Here is a 22,275-nt window from a genome sequence, read left to right on the forward strand (position 1 = left end):
AAAGGGAGGAGATAGTTGAGGACTGTAAAGAGGCTGTCAATAAAGTTATAGAGAGCCATGAGTTGTAAAACACACGCGCATCAAAGCACCTGAAAAGCAATAGTGTTAAAGTCTGAGAAGAAAATAGACTGACTTCGGGCAAACTAATAGTAAAAGATTATATACTTTCATTGTGTACTGAGATACATTTAACAAATTATTTTACTTTTTTTTAGAGGATAGGTGGCATCTTTAATTCCAAGTGGTCTTTCAGACTCTGATACATTACATGTCATTTTTAGTCTCGTATTTAGTGTATTCTAAATATTTTTGCAGACATACACAGTAGTCTCTCTTTACCTATCTTATGTAAGATGGTATAGTATATTTCTTTAAATCCCTGAGCTAGAAGAAACTTTAAATGCTCTCCTTGTGCATCTGTGTCTCCTCCAAACGACGATGTTCTGAAATCAGCCCTAAGAAAGTTTGAACATATTTAGGAGAAATGCTTGTATATCGTCCTGTCTAATCTGCTTGAAATTCTCCTTGGAAGAAGCAGCTCTACAAATCCTTTTTGGAATTTATTTCAAAGTGTAATAGACCTCACAATTCAAAAATTATTCCCCTGTGCGATCTGCTTCTCTCCTGCTACAATTCAAGGCACATTTCCCCTTCTTGCTTGTGGGTTTCAAGGTAATCAAAGGCAGCTGTGGCATTTGGTGGCACTCAGGGTCAGTCCAGGATTGAGCCAGGGCTACCCTCCTATGTATACTATGAATACACCCCAACTGTAACACATAACACTGATAGGATGGAAATTCATTATCCATTAACTGTGGAGCTGATTGTATAGATATTCACTTAACTGTGTACTCCTGGAGGAGAACACAAGGCAAAAGTATTGTTGTTTAAAGCCAAGAAAATCTGGATAGAAATATATTAAAACAAATGTCATTGAAATCTGTGTTAGTGAATAGTTTGGGTATTATTGGGGAAATGCAGTTTCAAAGCTAAAAGCACATACAGAAACCTAAATGAGGGGAGTCAAGTGTTGCCTTGGAGAGGGCATTGCCAGAAGGCCGGAAGGAAAGAAAGCAGACCTTAATAAAAGGATGGTTTTATTAGCAAGCGCATTCTTTGGAAAACAAATAGGTGGTTAGGAAGTACTTTAAACTTTTATCCTCTCAAATAGTTTAAATGCTCTCTAACCTTCCACGATCCGTTTACTGAGTGAATCCTGTACTCGTAGGGAACAGGGGTAAAAACTGCAGCCAGACCTTGTCTGACTCCAGGCTTGGCGTGTGAAGTAGGGAGCTTGCTGCCTCGTCCCTCGTGGGCGGGCGCGTGATGGAGCCGGCTGAGGCCTGAGCTGCATTCCTTCTGCCTAGGAGGCCACACGGCACTGACACTGCAGCCCAGCCGGAGAGCCCATTTCTCCCTAGCGCTCAGCCACAGGTAGTCCATGTTGAAAAGGGCCTCGCCACATTTTTAAGGGTAAAGAGCAATGGACGAGCAGTAACTGTCATTTTACATTGTGAGGCAGACCTGACTCTGAAATCCAGGGCCCAGCTGTCTGACCCACATATTTCCTTGGGGCAACAGTAACTTCAGATTTTAACCTGAAAGTTCTCTAGTTTCTTTTTTTCTTTCTTCCTTCTGCCTCTGCCTCCTGGGGCTGCCTGTCAATGTCTACATTTCTCTGCTCACCTCATCCTTGATCTGGTTCTTTTCCTACTTTATTATTAAACAGGGACCTCTGTGCTTCTCATTTCTGAAGTCTGCTGAATTAAGTCCTTTCGTATTTTCTTCCCCTTTACAAAGAGAACAGCACTACTGAGCTGACTTTTGAAGTTTATGGGTGACCCCAAACTGATTTTTTTTTTTTCCTCCAGAGTCAGGGCCCCTTAATTAGAAAGAAAGAAAGAAACAAAGTTCCCCTGCCCCTGGTGAAGAGAGCAGATGAAATGGTGTTATCACAGCCCAGCTCCCGAGGCTTCCCTGGGACAGAGGGAAATGAGCAGGGAGGTGCCTTGTGTGCCGTGGAGGCCAACCCTATAAACAAACTGGGTTCGTTAGCCTCCCCGCTGGCGTCGGCACGCCTGCAGATTGAGGGCAACGACCATTAGCTCTGAGTTGGGGTTTCCTGGTTTTGTAAAGTCTGACCAGTCGAATGTTCTTCGATTGTGTTTGGGGTATGTGTATTTCCCAGTTTTTATAGTCGTCTGTTGAAAGGCATGAAGGAGGAGACGTTAAATATTTATTTTAGTTGACAAGATAAATGAAGGCTGCTACTGGGAAGAGGGCTGGCAATTCTGAAATCGAGGTTTGTTTGTCCACTTCCAAAACATGCCCATTGTGTGCCTCTGAATGGATGGCACATTAATTAGATTAAGAAATTTTTTATTTGAGGCTGATCATAATAAACATTTACTTTGAGCGTCTTAAAAGATTCTAATCTTGAAAGAAAGTGTAATCTCTTCATGGAGTAGAGTCAGATCTTTCCCAGAACCAGCCTCAGTTTTGAGGGTCTCTAGGAAACTCTAGACCTAGTTCAGGAACAGAAGTAGCTTATCTGGCACATTGGTGAGGCTGTAAATGGCCAGCCCATTGTCAGCACAGCCCACCGGTGCAATTCTGGTTCCCAGGCTGAGGCTGAAAGGCATGGGACCCATCAGAAAAGCTACGTGGGTGTAGGAAACGAAGGGCCTGCGCTGTGCGGCCGTCTGCTTGTTCTCCCTGACTCTCCACCTTGGCTAAGGTGCCATGAATGCCAGCCCTGGAGGCAGGCCACTGAGGAACGTGTCTGTTGCCGATGAGTTCAGAGACCTCTCTGCTCAGGGCCAGGTGAGGGGACAGATCCTCCTGGTCTGAGACCGACTGGCTGGTGCAGGTGAGCTGCTGGAATCTCACTGGAGAAATCTCCCCTGAGCTAAATCAACGGAGACCTAAGCTTCTCAGCTCCGTTGTGTTGCCCGTTGTTTGACAAAGGCTTTAACCCCCAAGTCTCACCTAGGCAGAGAATTTGCCTCTTCTCTGCCCACTTCAACACCAGACACACCTTACGGAACGGAGAAAGGATGGATTGAGCATCCTGAGGGCTGCGCTGAAGGCTGTGTGTGTGCACCGTCGTGCACTGAGACAGGTGACCACGCTCGAGGAAGAAAAGTGGGCCGTTAGTGCCCAGGTTCCTTAGCAGTGCTGGGCTAGACAGGGCTCTCATTGTACCTTAGGCCCCCAAAGGCTATCAGTCCATTGGTCAGCTACTCTAGCATTTACTGAGCACCCGTTGTAGCGGAGGCCAAAGGAGGATGTGGTCCCTGAGCTCAGGGGTTGGCAGCCTAGGACGTGGAGAGAAGCATACATAACTCCTTGTGACACTGTGTTGGCCTGTTAGGACTTGACGAGAAGGGGCAACCTGGAGAAAGCTCCAGGGACAAGGCGAGACCTTGAGCTGGCCCTGTCACCGTCAGGGCTCCGAGAAGAGAAGGCCTCAAGGCTCTGCGGCAAGCGTGGGTTTGCCAGGGGTGGGAACTGCGAGGAGAGGGGTCTACCGGGGAGGGGGGACCTGCCGTGCTGCCGATCAGCTGCAAATCAGACTGCTTGGAAGATGGAGACAAGACCCTGGAGGCTTAGCAGTTAGGTGGAGTTTATTTACTCTGGATGTGGTTGGTCCTAGGTAAGCTGGAGATGCTTACGTAGAGGGGTGACAGAATGGAAATAATATTTTAGGATGATTTCGTCTGACCTGTGCAAAACCCGTATGGAGCGGGAGAGAGGAGTAGAGACAAGAGACCAAGGAGCCGCGGACGGCTTCTGCTTTCCTCTCCACATTGTTCCTCTCCAGCGTGGACAGGTGACAGGGCTGTGCCCCTGGAGTCACGTACTCCAAAACAGAGCTTGTAATGATGAGGATATAGCATCACTTCTCGCTCATGATAGGCTAAGTAAACAAGACGGTGAGCCCATTAGAAAAAATGTGAGAGACCAAAGATGATGAGAAATAATGTTTAGGTATGACGTGGGAAAGCAGCTAATCGGGTGGTTCTCGGGCAGGGCTTTGCTTGTTTTAAAGATTCCAGCACAGAGCAGAGGGTCCTCACAAGTTAAGTGATCCTTCACGGTTCTCCACATTTGCCTTTTCTCTGCCCACTTCCCATCTAAGGCAGACACCCTACACGGAAGCTGCCTATTTATCAGAGCATAACGAAGAGGCACATTTCTTAGGACTATGATTTTGTATCTGTTCCTCTCGGCACCTCCTGCCCTCCCTCCTTTCCTTGAGATAGCAAGAACAAGTAGAACCCATGAAGGCGAACCTGATGTCTAGGAGGTATCTGAGGTCACCAGACAGGACCCGAGGGGAGAAGGTTTAAGCACAGACAGGGCTCTACCTGCCTGGGTCCCTCCTCAATCCATGGTTAACACACGTGCAGAGGCCGCCTCCATGCTTTTCCCAACTTGGGACCACATGTTGTCACTTTTCATTTATATCGCCCTCTACTAGAATAATCTGGAATAGTCAGGATGTTCCCATTTTCGTTCTTGCTCTGTCCCCGGACACTTGTGTAGACATCAAGCAAACTGTCCACCCTCTCTGCTCCCTTGTCTGCAAAGACTGTGGGTAGGGGGCAATGAGAGCCCCTTCCAGTGGTCACTGGAGCAAGGCACATGTGTCTATTTGGGGGTGGGAGGTAGGGAGCCCCTGAACAGGTGCTTTTCCTTCCTCCCCAGACACAATCCTGGAAGGGCAGGAAGAGTGGAGGTTCAGTAGACCCATAGTTGCAGGTTGACCACCATGTTGGTTGTTGGTTTTTTCTTTTGTTTGGATGAATGGTACGACCGGGACGTTCGGACTGTGTTTCATCGAATGTGTGCCTTTGAATTACCTCCTACATAAAGGTCCTTGAGCCCCTGCTCATATTCATATGGTCTTTCTCGTCCCCCTTGCTTTTTAAAAAAAATTTAGAATCACAGAACTGGTTGGTTACCACCCTGAAGAGCTGCTTGGCCGCTCAGCCTACGAGTTCTACCATGCACTGGACTCAGAGAACATGACCAAAAGTCACCAGAACTGTAAGTACCAGGAGTGTCCTATATGTCTGTGGAATCTGGCCTTGAGTGGGGTGTGACTGGTGGGGAAGGAGAAGATCCAGTTGCTTCCTTCACAGAGCCATCATCTGGTGTGGCAGACAAGACTCACGCCCACAGGATGGTTAGAGAACCAGGGCTGCCACCATCCTGTGTGACGTGCTTGTGCGAATCAGGAAAAGGGCGCTTTTGGTAGGGGACACACAAGCACACCAAGGCATACAGCCTGGAGAGTGGAAGGTGGGCTGAATCGCAGTCCCTACTTACCACCTCACCGAGCACACTTATGCAGTGAACAGTCTGACGCAGCAGCCCCGTAGGGTGTAAGACAGAGTGCAAGACAGTGTGTAATCAACTTGGGTTATGCGCTATAGAAACACGTACATCCATTCAAAGAAGAGGGCTGGGAGAGTTCAGGAAAAGAGAAGACAGGGCGCTCGCGTTGGACCTTGAAGGACGGGGGAGCACTGGTCTAAACAGAGGTAGAGGGTGCACGACACCAACCTAATAGACGTGTCGAGGGGGGCCCTGGTTTTCCAAGAGCTTGCCTGCTGAATCAAGAGAACTCAGTTGGGGAAGGCCGTCCGGGCAACCCAGTAATGGCGTGTGGAAATTGTGCCTTGCAGCTTGAAAGAAAACCTGAATTATGAAAGGATTCTAGAACAGGGCTGTCCAGTAGAACTTTCTACAATGGAAATGCTCTTCATCCGCGTAGTCCGTATGTGAGCTATGCCATATATTAAATACGTCTAGTGCAACTGAGGAACTGAATTTTTTAAATTTAGTTTTAATTAAATATAAGTAGCCACGCTTGGCTAGTGGCTACCATACTGGACAGGGCAGTTCTAGTGCATTTCAGTTGACTATGTTCCCAATTAAGGCTTCCCATTTGCAGGTGATCCAAGACAAGTTTCTTGGCTCCATACAGCCCATCAACATGCAAGGACTATGGGTCTATAACCCTATACCTGGCCTACTGGGGGAAATAGAAATTGATAGGATTGATCCCTGCCCTAAGGGATCTCACTTCTGCGGAAGAAGGAGGGCTTTGGGCTCCGTGGGAGCATGGTGGTCCATACCTTCCGCCTCAGTATCTAGCATAGCGTTTGGTACAGTACAGGCACTAAATGAATGACACACCCAAGGGCAAAAAAAACGTATTTGGGAAAGAATGCTTCAAAATAAGTGCCCCCAGTGCAGATCGGGGTGCTGAGAGGATTACAGAAGGATTTAAAATGGGTAAGTCTGAGAAGATTCCCAGTGGCCCTTTTGGTCTTGGACTCCAAGGATTAGCTGTGGCCTTGGAGTGGCAATGAAGAAAATGGAAGTGCAGTTATTTGTCCGTTGTTCCTAAATCCACCCATCTATCCCAAGGTTAGGACACCTGAAGTTCAGATCAGCAGGCCGTAAGCTGTATAGAAGCACAGTTAATATTCTCTTAAGGAATGAGATCTTCTCTTTCTAATTGGTTTCTCTGCTTCGTCCTCATGGCTTTCGGGTTAGATCCAACAGTGCAACAGGGCCCCTAATGATATCTCAAAGAAGTTTCTCATTGTGTTCTCCAGCAAAAAAACAAACCATCCGGCTTCCCCATTCCAGGGACCCAGGGATGCGGGAGGGAGGTGGAGGTACTTTTCTGTGCCCATGGATGTGGCCCAGCTCTAGCCTGCCCCAGCTTTGAAACTGTAGGATGTGGCTCTAGCCTCCACTCTGGGATTCCCCATGCTTCTCTGGCCCATGGCGGTTTCAGCTCCCAAAGTCATGCTGGTACTGGGACTCAGGGACCTGGCTCTGGCCCAGCTTACCCAAAGATTCCCAGTGCCTGGCTTTCTGGGGCTTCCCTCCTTTAGATGTAAAACTGGGGAAAAGCCTGTCCTTCCTTCTCAGCCAAGGGTGAGTCAAAGTAGAGGACAATAGCAAAAGTTTCTGGAAATTCTTGCAGGACAGTATTGTGCTTTAGCTTCTGGGGTGGGAAAGTAGAGGAAACTACTGTCAAAGAGAACAAAAATGATGGCTTCTCACTAGGCCTATGAAAGAGATTTTTTTTTTTTCCTTCTCTTAGAAAATCTTTGATCCTTAAAAAAGAGCTGGGGTAAAAAATTGTCATATTAGTTTTCTGCTGAATCCAGGGGAAATATGGTGCAGATTTATTGAATCTGTGGTTTTAAGCATTAGGCACACTTAAAGGTAATTCACAACCCAAATGGAAATCACAGGTTCCCGTCTTCCCCTGATGGAGCCAAGTAAAGCAGCTCTGAGCTCAGAGGCCTCTGCTCAGCCAGCCTGAATCCAGCAAAGGGAGATGTGCGTGGGGTGGAAATTGGGTTAATGCCAGCTGAACACAAGCATCTATTTCTCTTTCACTTTCCCTCTTTTTCTGTCTCTCAGTCTTTCTCAATCTCTCTCTGTCTCTCTCTCTCTCTCTGTCCCTCTGACTCTGTCTTTCTTGTTGGGTTTATGCAGATAAAGTTGCACCACAGACCCACACTCATACTGTGGAATAATTGGAGGCCCGGGCTTGAGGCTCGTCCAGGTTTACACACCAGCATCCCGAATTTATGCACGTATGTGTGTCTTAGCCTGTGAAAGTTTACCGTTGAAATTACTGGGGAAGCTCAGACCTCAAACCAAATTTAAATAATTGAAAGCCATCATTTCCAAATGGGTTAGTAATTTATACATTGTTACCCTCAGAAGGTAAGGGTTTGGGGGAAGGGGGGTTGGTTTCTCTTTGTTGTGTGAGGACATTATGTGCTCTTAGGAAAACAAGATTAAAGGCCATAAAAAGCCTATCTACCAAGTAGCAGGCCCCTCACCAAGGCTGGCATTAATGAGCAGATGATTAGAAAGCTGGCGTAATTATATTCTACTGACAGAGCAGGCCCTCGCCTGCAATCGCTAGAAATGCAGTTAAAAACCTTTGCTCACTGCACTGTTTAATCAAAAAGAATAAGATCCCTGAATCTTGTGTGCATTAAGAATAAGTTAATGAGTTAATGAATAAGTTAACTCCAGGTACTTGAAATTGTGCAAGAATCATGTCTCTTGGGCATAGGAGCCTCAATGGGGCAGATAAAGGGAGATGAGGGAGGACAGAGTTATTTCTTTGGCCAAAGGGTCCATGATGGTTTAGGACAGCAGCAACCACCAATTCCGTCTTCCTAGTGAAGTGTCGCCCGGGGGCATGTAGTAGGAGGGCGCTGTACTGCGGGCCACAGGCTGTCGAGTAACCCAGACTGTTGTCCTGTGTGATGTAAAGCAGGTCAAAATCCCTCTGGCCTTAGTCCCCTCATGTTAAAAAAAGATGGTATCTGTCTTCCCTACAGCACAGGATTTTATTAAAAAGATTAGACAATGATGATATGACCACTTTGGAAAATAACTTGGCTGTATATTATAAAGGAAACACGTACTTACCCTATGACCCAGCCATTGCAGCCCTAGCTGCGCTCACACTGCATGTCCATGCAAAGATTTGTACACAAATGTTTACAGCACCTTTACTCACTATAACCGAAAACTGAAAACAATGCAAACATCCATTGACAGGTGAATGGATAAATTAGTTATGCTATCTCCATGCAGCGGAATATTACTTAGCAATGAAAAGCAAACCAGGAATACCTACAACAACGTGAGGGCTCTGGGAAACATGCTGGGTGGAAAGAAGGCAGACACGAAAAGAGCTCTTGTATGATCCCACTTACGTGTGAATGGAGAGAAGATCCTTTCTATGTATAGCAACAGAAAACAGATCAGTGGCTGCCTGGGACCAGGGGTGGCAATGGGGATTGACTGTCAAGAGGTATAAGAAATTAGGGAGGTTGGATGATGGAAAGTTCTATACCTTTGATTGTGGTGACCGTTACAAGGGTCTGTACAGTCGGCAAAACTCATTGATCTGTGCTTAAAATGGGTGCATTTTTTATTGAAGGTAAATTAAACCTCACCAAAGTTGACTTTTTTAAAATGCAAACAAAACCAAAAAGACTGAGGACCCTTTAATTTGGACTATAAGCCTGTCGACTGTTTCCACGAGGGGGCCTTTTAGCAAATCACTCTAAGCCTCCCTTTCTTCAGATGGAAAACAGGAATAATAACAGATACCTCGTGGTGTCACTGTACAGTGAACGAGGTGATACTAACACTAACCCTGAAGCCGCTTTGTGTGCCAGGCACCGCTCCAATTCCTTTGCAGAAATGAACTGATCTTACGAGATGGTTTTGAACCCTGCAAAGCAGGGTACACGTGTAACTTATGTGTAGTATGGTTACAGGGCTTCCTGTAGCTTGGAGGTGCTTGTTAATTTCTGAACAGGAGGAAATGTGCCAAGAAAAACATAAATGTGAAGGATTACAAGCATGGTTAGTACGAACCGAGCTGCATTCCTCAACCACACAGTGTGGTGATTGGGGAGTGATTCCTGAGCCTACACGGAAAAGTGGGGAGGTTTGTGACGTTTAGAGAGTCTGCATGTTCTCCCGCAGGGCCCCTTGTGACGTTATCTACAGACGTGTCCTGTAGACGTGACAGGGCCTGGGCGCTGTACATGTTAGTGACTTTGGAGCAGAGGGGCTTTTCCTATACAGCATCCGTCAGTGACATTCAGCCACATTTTTGTACCTGATAAACCAGGCAGGCAGATCTGGTCCTCAGTACAAACAGCTATGGGACACTGGGTACTAATAATTATTATCATTACTGTTATTATTATCAGTACTCCATTTTGCAGATGAGGAAAACCGAAACCAGGATTTCCTAATCCTGCCAGCGTGCTTCTTTCTGTGTGATTTGGGGGTTTCTGAGACTAGAATTCAGAAGAATGAATTCCCAAGAAGGAAAGTAAATGGGCAGTTCAGAAAGCTATAAGAAATCCTAACATTAGTAAACTTTCATTTAAAGGGACTTGTTGATTCTTTTTTTAATGGGAGCAGATAGAGCATTCTGGACGGGGGAAGAGAGCAATCTGGGATGCCGGGCCCTTTCCCCGATGTTTTTATAGAGTAAAACAAGTGTTAAATGAACATTTAGAGCACTCTGGAAGAGGAAAGACGTCATACGCAGGCAGCCTAGCTGGGCAGCTGGGAGGACTTACCAGGGCTTTGACGAGGCTGTGTGTAGAGGCTGGCGGGGGGCTTGCTGCTGCCTTTGCTGTGGGTCACAGACTTGCTGTGGCCCCAAAGGCGGCAGGTCTGACGGATGACCTGGAACAATCGAGGATATCTGGGGGTTTCTTTAAACTGCCTTTATTCACAAGCAGAGTACCGATGGTGGGCCTGCTACCAGTGGCTGCCCGAGGACAGGCGTTCTCCACGCTGCTGGAAGTGCACCCTACCGCCCGTAGTGTGAGGCAGAAGAGGCTCGCCCGTTCCCTGCGTGCCCATTTGTATCCACAGGGCACCCCATGGAGAGCCTTCCTCTCATTGACCTTGGGGGGGAAGGAAGGGCAGGTGCTGCTCTCGGTTTCTGCTCCCAGCTGAGCCAGGGGTGAGCCAACTTGTCAAGGGCTTGGCGATGCCACTCCCTCACAGCCAGCCTAGGGAAGTCAGTTAACCTCTCTGGTTACTTTCCTCACGTTTAACATGAAGAGTTGGGCGAGATGCTCTAAGCTCCCATCCAGCTCATTCTCCCCCATCTTTCCCCTGCACGCTGCCCTCCCCATGGGGTCTTCCTCCCCCACCTCCTGACCTCAGGTCCCATTTCTCCTCCCCTAGTGTGCACCAAGGGTCAGGTGGTGAGTGGCCAGTACCGGATGCTTGCGAAGCACGGGGGCTACGTGTGGCTGGAGACGCAGGGGACGGTCATCTACAACCCTCGCAACCTGCAGCCCCAGTGCATCATGTGTGTGAACTACGTCCTGAGGTGAGCATGTGAGGGCCGGCGGGGAGGGGAAACAGGCTGGGGTGCAGGGTGCTCCTGAGACCGAGGACACAGCCCAGGAGTGCCGAGCCTCTCAGAACCTGGCACCACGTCGGCGAGCTCTTTTGCAGTGGGCGTCCCGGGAACAGTGAAACACTGGGATTTCCCCTTTACAGGCTTTTTCTGCCCCTTCCCCCTTTGTCATCTGTCATGCCTCTGACCCACGTGGGGAGGCAGCTAGAACACAGTCGTCACTTAAGTGCTTTCTGAATGGGAACCAAGGGAAGAGAACCACTGTTACTTTTTGGGAGAAGATGTAACACCTTTGCTCGGTAGCACCTGGGAAGAAATCTAGAGAAAGTCCTTGCTGGGGTGCAACAAAAGCAAAAGCCTTCAAGTCTCATGCATACCACGCAGCCCACGTACGATATTAACACAGCATCCAAGACAGATACATACTCAGTGGGTGCTCTCCGCGTCGCTAGCTCCACGACTCCAAACTTCCAGTGCACGGTTCTTTACGGAACGCCAACACACTGTCCATACCCGTGTTTTTGTCTGAGAGGCTTAGCTATCAGGACTTCCATGTGTCTGGAGAGTAAAAGAGTTTTGCTGGAAAATATGGACGGTCTGAAGCTCGCTCTTGTCCCACCAGTGAGATTGAGAAGAACGACGTGGTGTTCTCCATGGACCAGACAGAGTCCCCGTTCAAGCCGCACCTGATGACCATGAACAGCATCTTTGACAACAGTGGCAAGGTGGCTGTGTCTGAGAAGAGCAACTTCCTGTTCACCAAGCTGAAGGAAGAGCCCGAGGAGCTGGCCCAGCTCGCACCCACTGCAGGAGATGCCATCATTTCTCTGGATTTCGGTGGGTGCTGCTTAGCTGAGCCAGGGCCTGTCGAACCCTCTTGGGGTGGGGGGAGGCCTCCCTGGCCACAGCTCTTCCTTAAGCAGAGCTGCCATGTGCCTTCCCTGAGTCTTGCTGATCATCCGTTGGTGGCCAGACCCTATGCTGGGCACGTGCACTCACCGTAGCACAAGACCCGTCCTGTTTCTGACCTCGTGAAGCGCTGAGCGGGGGCGGGTGGGGGCGGGGGTGTTCTGGTCGATTCTGCACCATGGGGACGGGGGAGCCTGAGACGAGAGAGTGGGGCAGCGAGGGATCTGCTCCGAGGCCACGGGCATCTTTCTACAGGGTGGGCAGATCTCCATCTGCACCTTGAAGGACAGATTGCTTGTTCAGGCAGAGGCCTGCTAGGTTGAAATAATGTTGGGAGAAATCCTTCCAGAAACGTGGATTGAGAAAAGATTCAGGCCCGGGAGTAAGCCCTCGAATGCACTTCTTTAAACGTTTGCCTGTCCCACGGGGATGTGAGTCCTGGTGGCCCCAGCGGAGTTGTCAGCTCTTGCCCTGCGCTCTGAACACGGGAAGCCCCTTCTTCCCCATGTTGCAACCCACGGTCACCGCCCCCCCCCCCCAAGCCTTGCTGTGGCCGCTCAAGGAACAGCTACACCTCCCTGTGCTTGCTCTGGACTGGCTCAGCCCCCCGTTAAGTGTGTTGTGAGAGGCCACCGGGGAACGGTGACCTCAGCGAATCACAGAGAGCAGCCCTGGGACAAGGAGTCACGCAGCTTCCCAGTTTCGTGGCAGTAATGAGGCAAATTGCCCAGTTTTCATAACCTCCTCCTCTACGTTCTGGATTGCCCTTCAGGGAAGAGTGGCTCCTAATAATACATTTCGTCTTTGAAAATTAAAGGCTTCAGCAGGGTGTTCCCATTAAAGGGAGTCTGTACATTGAACCCCAGCCCCAGTTGAAGGCCCCTTTGTCCCAGCGAAGCCTCAGCACACGGCGGGCCGAGCCCCAGGCACGCTGCAGGCCCCTTTGGGATCACTTGTGCATCCTTCGTGCTTCTTCTGCCCTGGGGTGAGGCCAGCAGTCGGGGGTGCGAACCAAGCCAGGCCCTTGTCTCCACAGGGAGCCAGAACTTTGAGGAGTCCTCAGCCTATGGCAAGGCCATCCTGCCACCAGGCCAGCAGTGGGCCGGAGAGCCCAGGAGCCACGGCGCCCACACTGAGGCCGGGAGCCTGCCCGCCTTCACCGTGCCCCAGGCAGCCGCCCCGGGGAGCACCACCCCCAGTGCCGCCAGCAGCAGCAGAAGCAACAGTAGCTGCTCCACGGTGAGCGCCCCCTGGGGTTGAAGCCATGGAGAGGGTGGGCTCCTCCTCTGGCTGCTGCCGGATGGCTGAGTGGACAGGCCAGACCCAAGTCCTGCCCTCCTCCTACTCGGGAGCCCCCTAGGGGGGCTGTGATACTTACTTCACGCATTAGAGCTGTGCACTTGCTCTCAGTACCCATCCACCCCCATCTATGTGATCAGGTCCTTGAAGACAGGGGGCCAAGTGGCACACAGCTGTGAGCCCCGAGCTCAGTCCCCATGCAGGGCAGTAACCATCCTGCTGGGGGCACAGAGCCACACAGTTTGCAGAGCCCGGCCAGCCATGCCTCTATCCTGTTTGCTGTTCAAGACAGCCTCACTTTATGACGAGGAGACTGAACTCAGAGAGGCTCACACAGCTCCTAGGGCGTGGCTTCTTTATTCCATGGAATAGAGTTGAATCTGTGGGTCCAGAAACATATTTCTCCTTCTACCTTGGCCTTCTGGGGAAGCCAGTGCCGTAGCCTTGACTTGGTCACCTTCCTTCCTGGCCCCCCAGCCCAGCAGCCCTGGAGACTATTACACATCTCTGGATGACGATCTGAAGATTGAAGCAATCGAAAAGCTCTTTGCCATGGATACAGAGGCGAAAGACCACTGCAGCACCCAGGTAGGTGGCCGTGGGGAAGATTGGAGTGGCGGGCCAGGCCGACCAGCTGCCGGTGGTGAAGGCTGAAGTCTCTTCTTGCAGCCTCAGCCCTTTGTTGCAAAGACTAGTGGGAATGCTTGGCCCAGGCCACAGTCCCTTAACTGGGTGAGGGTGCAGGGAAACGGAGCCTGTGGTTGTCTGCTTCTCTCACTTCTGCCCTCTGCTTTACCCGTGTCAAATCCGGTTCTTCTACTTTTAACCCTCGATATATTTATGTCCTCCTAACTTGGATATTTCTTAATGCTCATGAAAACGAAAACTACATCTGAACCCTTTCTTTAAGGATCCCTGCCTTTAAAAAGCATACCCGGATGTATACGACTTCTGTAAGCATAGGGAACAATTATTCCCTTTACAAACATTTCCGTTTTAGGATTCTTTGAAATAACTTATTTTAAATGCATTTTAAAATGACATCGGACAAATTTTTGTTTACACGTAACTTTTCAGAAACTTATTACATAAGGCCAAACGTCTTGTAAAACCTGTGTAAACAGGCTAGGGTGTGGGTAGATGGGTCCCAAAACCCAAAGGATAATCATTCATCCCCATTTATTCATCCAGATTTCTGCCTTGCCTCCTCAGTTTGTATCTTTGTTCTGCAAAGCTTTCCCTATTTCTCCCCTGCACGTTCTTCTCTGAACTCCTGTGAGATTCATTACTTAGTATTTGGTTATCACTGTCTGCTTCTGCTCTTTAACCATTCCAGGTGGTTGTAATCAGCTGCCTCCTCCCAGTGAGGCCAAAACGTTTATTTTTCGGCGTCTGCTTGTGAGAGTTCCCTACGGTGCCCATCATGGTAGTGGGAACCTGCGGGTCCATGTCTGAGTCCTTGTTGATCAGAGTGAAGGTCCCACAGGTAGCACTGGGCCATGGTTACCCTATGAGCAGTCCACCGATACACCCTGGGCACGTGAGGTGATGAAGACAAAGCTGCCCTTGGCCCCCCTGGGAGCCATCCCTGCTCACCGGAGTGGGCAGGGATGGCTTCGTGGAAGAGGTGGTGCCTGCCCAGCGTGTGGGAGTGAAGGCTGGGCTCGGACTGGGAGACAGGAGAGCATTTTGGGCTAGATGGAGGTGGTGGCACCGGGGTGTGTGTGGAAGGATGCCTGAGTGGAGACTCAAATGACTGGGGATTGGTGGCACAGGCTGAACAAGGGAGAAAATGCACGGGAAGCTGCGGGAGGAAGGCCTCTGGCAGGGGTGGGGAGGACGAGGGGCTAAGTTGGAACAGTATCCCTGAGGCAGCGCCAGCTGCTCAGCCGCTTTGCCTGTGGTCTGTCTCCCCTCAGACGGACTTCAATGAACTGGACCTGGAGACCCTGGCACCCTACATCCCCATGGATGGGGAGGACTTCCAGCTCAGTCCCATCTGCCCCGAGGAGAGCCTCTTGCCGGAGACACCCCAGTCCACCCCCCAGCACTCCTTTAGTACCATGTCGAACATCTTCCAGCCACTGGCCCCGATGGCCTCTCACAGCCCCTTCCTCCTGGACAAGTATCAGCTGGAAAGCAAGGAGATAGAGCCCGAGCAGCGGCCTGTGTCCTTCATCTTCTTTGACGGTGGGAGCAAGGTGTCCCTGCCACAGTGCTGTGGCCAGACCTGCACCCCTCTCTCCTCCATGGGGGGCAGATCCAACACACAGTGGCCCCCTGATCCGCCCTTACACGTGGGGCCCACGAAGTGGCCCGGCGAAGATCACGTGGAGTCCTTGGGGGCCTCGCCCTTGGGGCCCCCCGTCACTGCACCCCATCTCTCTGTGTTCAAGAAGAGGTAAGTGGCAGCTTACCTCTTGGCTGCTTCAGCGAAGGCTGTGCTGTACAGGGAGGGGACAGCCAGGTGCCCCGAAAGGCCCCCCGCCCCATCACCAATTCCCACTCCACAGGGGTCTCAGAACTCTGAGAGCTCGGGCTTTAGGGGACTCGCCCCTAGGTACGTGAGGCCTCGAGTGGGACACGTTTTATCTGGGCTGGAGGACACCACGAGGGACCTGCGGCCAGGGAGAGAAGGAGCTTGTCCAGGGCCCTGAGCACTAGTGGCTCTGCAGACCGCCCCTCAGAGCGCCTTGCTTCACGCAGAGCCACACGATACCCACACGCACAACACGGAGGGGTGGTCCCTTGGCTCGGCCGTGCAGCCCGGTTGAGAAAAGCAAAAGGATGCCCGTGCCTTGCCCCTGCCTTCGGCTGCCGGGGTCCAGCACACCCTCCCCCCACAAGTCCCTTCCACCCACTGGGAACTCACCTCAAGCTCCCAGGGCTCTTGCCTTCTACAGAGCCCCCTCCCTGGTTCTCGGTGGGGGACGGTCCGGGCAGGGGCGAGGGGGCAGCAGCAGCCCTCCCAAAGACTGCCGTCACGGAGCTGGGCGGCTGCAAACCAGGACTGGAGGCTGCCCGGGTACGGGCGGGCACGTGTGGAGGGAGGTGCAGGTGCCCTGCCCCTGTACCGCCCCTCCTCCAGGACTCTGCCCTTGGGGTCTTGGAGCCACCACGGCCATGAGTGTTCGTTCTGGGGGGGCCCTGGGTGTGTGGGGCTCCAGACTCCCTCACGCCCATCTCTTGGGCCTGGCAGGTCTGCGAAGGGCTTCGGGCCTCAGGGCCCAGATGTGATGAGCCCGGCCATGGTCGCCCTCTCCAACAAGCTGAAACTGAAGCGACAGCTGGAATACGAGGAGCAAGCCTTCCAAGACGTGAGCGGGGTGAGCGCCGCCCTTGGGGAGGCTGGCTGGGGCGCTGCCCACCTCAGCCTGCTGCAGTCTGAGGACCTGGGTCTCTGGCCTCTCCCCTCACCCTCTGCACTTCCACACCCAGGGGGATCCACCAGGCAGCAGCACTTCACATTTGATGTGGAAAAGGATGAAGAGTCTCAGGGGCGGTGGGAACTGCCCTCTGATGCTGGACAAGCTGCCGAGCACAAACGTCCCCAGTGGTGAGCACAGGCCTGGGCCTCCTGGGGCGCTGGGGGAAGGCGTTGTGCCGGTGGAGGGGCTCCCCACTCCCTCCCTGCCTTGCTAGGACAGGAGGGTGTCTCTGCCCCTTCCCCCCTTTCCACTCTGGCCCGGGTGCTGCCGTCAGAAATCTCTGGGCTCCTTGTGTGAAGGAAAGAGGGACGTTGGGGGCGTCATGGTCTCTCCCCTCACTGTCTGACATTGGCCTTTCAGATGAGTTCATCCGAAATCCCATGAGAGGCGGGAGCCAGCCCCTGAGACACTTAACACCGCCACAGCTGCCGTCTGCTGTGAGCCCCGGGGAGCCCGCCAAGAGTGGGTTCCCCCCGCATTGTTACACCCCCCAGTACCAGGACTACAGCCTACCAGTGGCTCACAAGGTGTCAGGTGGGTGTGCTCATGAATGGGGGCACCGTTCCAGGGCCTGCTGGGTTTGGGAGGGTGGGGGCCAGGGGACGGACAAGGCAGTGGTTCTCAGCACCAGGATGAACCTGCTCAGGAAACGCAGCTGCCTTGAGAAGGGCGAGCCCTCTTTTCCCCCCAAGTACTGCAGCAGGGGCTGGAAGGCCACGTGTCCACAGGGCTCGAGAAGGAACCCTCCACTAACCAGGTGCCACCCGGGGCTCTTCCACCTTAAGAGCCCCCGAGCCTATGCCTGCCTTTCGCTCAGTTCTTCACGTTACCGCCTACCGGGGGCATCGCTCTGAGCTCAGGCAGGAGCTGAGGACGTGCTGCTGGGAGGGGGGCCAGGCTGCTCTGGGAAGACTCACCTACTGGACCTTGCTTTCTGGGAGGACTGGCCGCCTTAGTCTGTTACCATCTTGTGAAATGTAGATGTTGTCACGGAAAGGTTGCTATTTAAACATGAACGTGACTTGTAGTTTGGGTGAAACATGTTGGACCCCTGCCCTAAAAAAGAGAAATTTCCTCAGCAATATGGTTTGGGGCAAACTGCTGCTCAGTGCTTCAGAGCTTTAGAGTCACAAGACAGGCCTGGGCTAAAAATTCTGCTCGTTACCAGCTGGAGGACGGAGCAGGCCACACATTTAAATAAGAGGCTTGCATGTAAAGTGTAGAGTTCGTGGATATGTTTGCAGTAAGTGGGAGCCAGCCCTGCTGTGCACCAAGTAGTTTCCTTGAGTGGAAACTCATCCTTTTCAGGGGAAAAATATTCTTTTTTAAACTCAGGTCGTTTCTTAGGGTAAAAGAAGGGGGGACTAGAAGGGGCTGGTGAGCAAGTATCCGTTGCTACTGTGGTGCTGCAGAGAGGCGTGAGACCCGCCCCGTCCACGAGGGAGCGAGGTTGAGTGGGGGAGGGGGGCCGGGGATGAGGTGCTGCCGCTAAGCCAGGGGAAGGGAGAGCAGGCACCTCGCGTTACTGGGGCCAATGAAGGGGCTTCCGGAGCCGCCTCCAGGAACCCGGGGCTGCCAAGGGTGGGGATCCTGAAACTGGAAGTCAGGCCCTTGAAGGACCTGTGTGTGCACACATGTATATATGCATGTGTGTACATTTTGTGTACGTGCACGTAAACGTGTGTGTGCAAGGCGTGCAGGCACCAGCTGGTTCAGAGCTCCCTCTCTCTGTTCGGCCTTTCTTCCGGCTGCCAGTGCACAGTGGGCATGGGTCAGTTGGCAGCCCCGAGCCTTGCCCAGGCACTGGCTCACGCCTCCACCTCCCAGGCCAGGAGGCCTTTGTGGGCTCTCCTTCCATCCAACCTCTCTGTCCCCCGAACATTCCCTGCTCTGTCTGCACTGCATACTCTCCCCGCCGGGGTCTCAGCCCCTCTCACCTGATGGGATGGAGACGACATGCTTTCTGCTGGGTCCCTGCTCTCTGCATGGGCTGGGTCACTAGGGAAAGACAGACAACATTGAAGAAAGTGAAATGAGGGCTGCCCCACCTCTGACCCCGAGTCACGAAAACTGGAAATGCCCCTTGCTCTCCCAACACGTCTCATCCGTCTCATCCATGCTGGCCTCTTATGGAATAGAGCCTTTTCCAAATGTTTGATTTAGGGTTTTGAAAATAAGGGCACTAACTCTTCTTTCAGGCATGACAAGCCGGCTGCTCGGACCCTCGTTTGAGCCCTACTTGCTGCCGGAATTGACCAGATATGACTGTGAGGTGAACGTTCCTGTCCCAGGAAGCTCCACGCTCCTCCAAGGAGGGGACCTCCTCAGAGCCCTGGACCAGGCCACCTGAGCCAGGGCCACCCACTGACAGGCACCCCCTTCCCATGCCGTCCCACCAGCTTCACGGTCTCCGTCTGTTTTTTTTGCAACTAGATATTTCTAACACCAACACACTTTTTACAAGATACCTGGCAAACTCGCCCGGGTCACCAAGTAGTGGCCTTTTTCTGAAGATGCTCACTTTATTATTCATATTTTTAAAATACAATTGTTTTACCTGCTATGTTTTGTTCTGTCAATGGAAATGTTCTTAAATTTTATAAGATTGTTCTTTCCCCAACTTCAATTACTTCTAATTTATATTATTCACGGGTCTCTCTCCCCCCCCCACACACACACAATAATATTCATGCTAACAAGTTTGGTGTATGTTTGTTTGTTCTCCTTTAGGGAAAGCTTTGGCTTCATTTAACTAAAAGGATTTTGTTGTTGTTGCCAAAGAGAAACAAAATAATTTTGCTCTCTCAGCTTGATTTGTGGCCTCTATCTCTCAGCCCTCCTCCTTTCTTTTGTAAAACTAATCACTGTATTGTAAATTTCAGTCTTTTTTTTTTTTAAGCCAACTCTTTCTTTGCTCTAATTTTGATACGATTTTTTGGGGGAAAAAAAAATGTGAAGGGTGAACTCCATTGTATGTGGTTATCTGTGAAAGTTACACAGTATGGCTTTTCCTAAACTGGTGTTTTTCCCCTGCATTTGGTGGAGTTTTTTAAATTATTATTCAAAAACATAACTGAGTTTTTTAAAAAGAAAATTTATATCTGGGTTAAGTGTTTATCATATATATGGGTACTTTATAATATCTAAAAACTTAGAAACGGAAATGGAATCCTGCTCACAAAATCACTTTAAGATCTTTTTTAAGCTGTTAATCTTTTTCATGGTGTTGCTTGACACTGCAGAATTGTACAGAACTCCACGGGCCTGTACTAACCCTGCTCAAGGTCTCCCTCTCTGTTGCCTTTTTGCTTTCGGGACATGCCATAGGCGTGACACACAATCCAGAAAGTGGAATCATTATGTGGGAGCATTGCCAGCTGTCTTCTCCTCATGTTCTGTATGTATTATGTATGTATGTATGTATTATTATTACTGCCAAGAGGGTCTGATGGCACGTCAGGGGTGGAGGCTAGGGACAAATCTAAGGGAGGGGAAGCGCTTTAAACTCTTCTTCAGTAAACTCTTCTTCAGGTTTCATTGCCAGCCCTTCGAGTGCACTGAGCTATGTGACTCTAATGGTCTTTCATGGGGCACACTTGGAGCCCGTGGAGCTGGACTGAGGGGGGCACACAGGGGGGCTCCTGGTCCTGACCAGCCACATCTCATGCCCCTTCCTCAGCCACGCCATCAGCTCACCCTACACGGCCGAGGTGCAGCAGGCAGACCTCCAGGGACAGCCCCTGGCCCTCCTTGAGGTCCCTCTGTCCCCAGAAGTGACGTGTATAGGTAGGAAGCACTGAAAACAGTGTTCTCAGAGCGTCTTGTAAACTCACCAGGTAAGAGGGACGATGCCATTTGTTTTCGAAATAGCAATCACGTGAAACTTTTCCGTCATGGGTACAATGAAGAAGTTTCTAGAAACACACAAAGCAAAACACAGCAAGCCAAGAATTTGGTAAGGCTGGATGGACTTACTACCCCAAACAAAATAAAATTTAAATCTCAAAAGAAAAATTACCTAGTCACTGTGTTGCTCTCAAAAGAAAAATTACCTAGTCACTGTGTTGCCAAAAATGTTACTTGAGCACCACAGCCCTGCCTCACGTACGGCAGGCGGCAGAACTTGAAGGATTACTGACATGTAAGCGCTGGTGTTTGATTTTCTCTGTGTGTTTGTTTGCCTCAGCATGAAGGGCATTTTACCCTTGCAGTTTTACTAAAACACTCTGAAAAATATTCCAAACTTCATATTAACTTTATCAACATAATGATTTCGTGAACATTATTATAAATGTCAAATTCCTACTGACAACATTATTACTATACAGGAGCTTAACTTTATAAGGAAATGTATTTTGACACTCTGCTATCTTATTAAAGTATTCTGATCCTACCACTGCTGGTGGCTCTTGTTTCCTGTGGGTTTATCATGGGCTACACTGATGTAAAGTGAAGTATTTATTTATTAAACAGTTTATAGAAAACGAACATGGGCACCGATCTTTGTGAGACGACTGAGGCCAGCTGATTGATAGGAATCTGGAGAAAGAAAGGAAAGGCTAATGTTAAAACTCGGCAACTAAGACCAGGAAGCCATGGTCCATAGTTGGTCCATGGACCAAATATGCATGGTCCGTATTTCTACAGGGCCTCTTTTTCTATGTTCTGTGAGGGACCCGAGGAAAGAAGTCAGGGTTCCTGTCTTCAGAAAGTTACAGGAAGCAGCCTGAAAACTCCGCTGCCTACATGTATTCACACGCCGCACTTTGGATGAAGGCTCTCGGGGGAAAGGAGCCGCCTGAGCTCTGGGGCTCAGAGGAGACCTCAGTTTGGAGGCAGCAGGGCTCACGCGGGCCCTCCCAGCTAGAATGTGCACGGGAAGGGCCAGGATAACCTCAGACGGAGACAGAGCCCGGCAATAGCCCCAGCTGGACAGGGGCGTGATGGGTTCCCTAATTCAAATTTTACTTTTCCAAGTCATGGCCTGCTTGGAAAGAGGTGCCATCTCCATGGTGGGATGGGGGGGAGGGACCCAGCAGTGGCCTCTGCTCAAAATGGTCAGTCCTAGAATCAGCGTTCCCGGATCACACACTTAGAGTTCCCCTAAGAGTTCAGTCCACGTGGTGTGGTTTCACACTTACCTTATTAGCTCACTCGATCCTCGGGCTGAGCAATCCATGAGCACCCATTTCACAGATGAAACTGACGGTCATATTAAGGGGCTCAGGCAAGTCACACCCTGCTAACAGAAGAAAGAAATGTAAACATAGTGTGGGCTGTGCTTTCTCCTCTCACACCGACCGTGCCTGCTGGGAGGCAGAGTTCGTGGCAGGGCTCTGTTTTCATTTCCAAATAGACCATTCCTGTCGTTACTTCTTGAACCTGTAGACCTCCCTCTGGTTCTGTGCTTACTCATCTCTTCTCTTCCCAACTGCCTGGATCTTCAGATTGGATTTTCTGGGCTCTGCCCGCCATCTTGGACTTCCTGAAAACATCATCTCTTCTTTTTCTGAAGCCCTTCCATGAATGACATATTTTAGCTCGTCCTTCGGGAGCAGAGTTGCCTCAAAGCATTGGCAAGCTCAGGACTCAGACCCGGGTGGGTGCTATCCTGACCCCCCAGCAATATAAGTGGGCTGTGGGTCTACGAGGTGTCCTTAGGCAAGGCCATTGCACAAC

At 50.7% G+C, this 22,275-nt stretch overlaps 1 protein-coding gene across 8 annotated transcripts in view; it reads left to right on the plus strand.

The window, feature by feature from the left end:
• The window catches only part of EPAS1 (endothelial PAS domain protein 1), an 89,152-nt gene extending 68,163 nt beyond the window's left edge, over nucleotides 1-20,989 (plus strand). For 7 of the 8 annotated variants that reach the window (XM_032653241.1, XM_032653239.1, XM_032653242.1 and 4 more), the window contains 10 exons: nucleotides 4,946-5,052; nucleotides 10,783-10,930; nucleotides 11,583-11,797; nucleotides 12,906-13,108; nucleotides 13,646-13,756; nucleotides 15,088-15,569; nucleotides 16,368-16,494; nucleotides 16,607-16,724; nucleotides 16,957-17,130; nucleotides 18,795-20,989. In XM_032653241.1, coding sequence (XP_032509132.1) covers nucleotides 4,946-5,052; nucleotides 10,783-10,930; nucleotides 11,583-11,797; nucleotides 12,906-13,108; nucleotides 13,646-13,756; nucleotides 15,088-15,569; nucleotides 16,368-16,494; nucleotides 16,607-16,724; nucleotides 16,957-17,130; nucleotides 18,795-18,946 — 1,837 coding nt within the window. In that variant the 3' untranslated portion in view covers nucleotides 18,947-20,989. The remainder of the gene's footprint in view (nucleotides 1-4,945; nucleotides 5,053-10,782; nucleotides 10,931-11,582; nucleotides 11,798-12,905; nucleotides 13,109-13,645; nucleotides 13,757-15,087; nucleotides 15,570-16,367; nucleotides 16,495-16,606; nucleotides 16,725-16,956; nucleotides 17,131-18,794) is intronic. The other variant, XM_032653240.1, reaches the window with a different exon arrangement.
• The last annotated feature ends 1,286 nt before the right edge of the window (nucleotides 20,990-22,275 follow it).

This window comes from Phocoena sinus, chromosome 13 (genome assembly GCF_008692025.1).
Source record: "Phocoena sinus isolate mPhoSin1 chromosome 13, mPhoSin1.pri, whole genome shotgun sequence".
In the NCBI taxonomy this organism is placed as follows: domain Eukaryota; kingdom Metazoa; phylum Chordata; class Mammalia; order Artiodactyla; family Phocoenidae; genus Phocoena; species Phocoena sinus.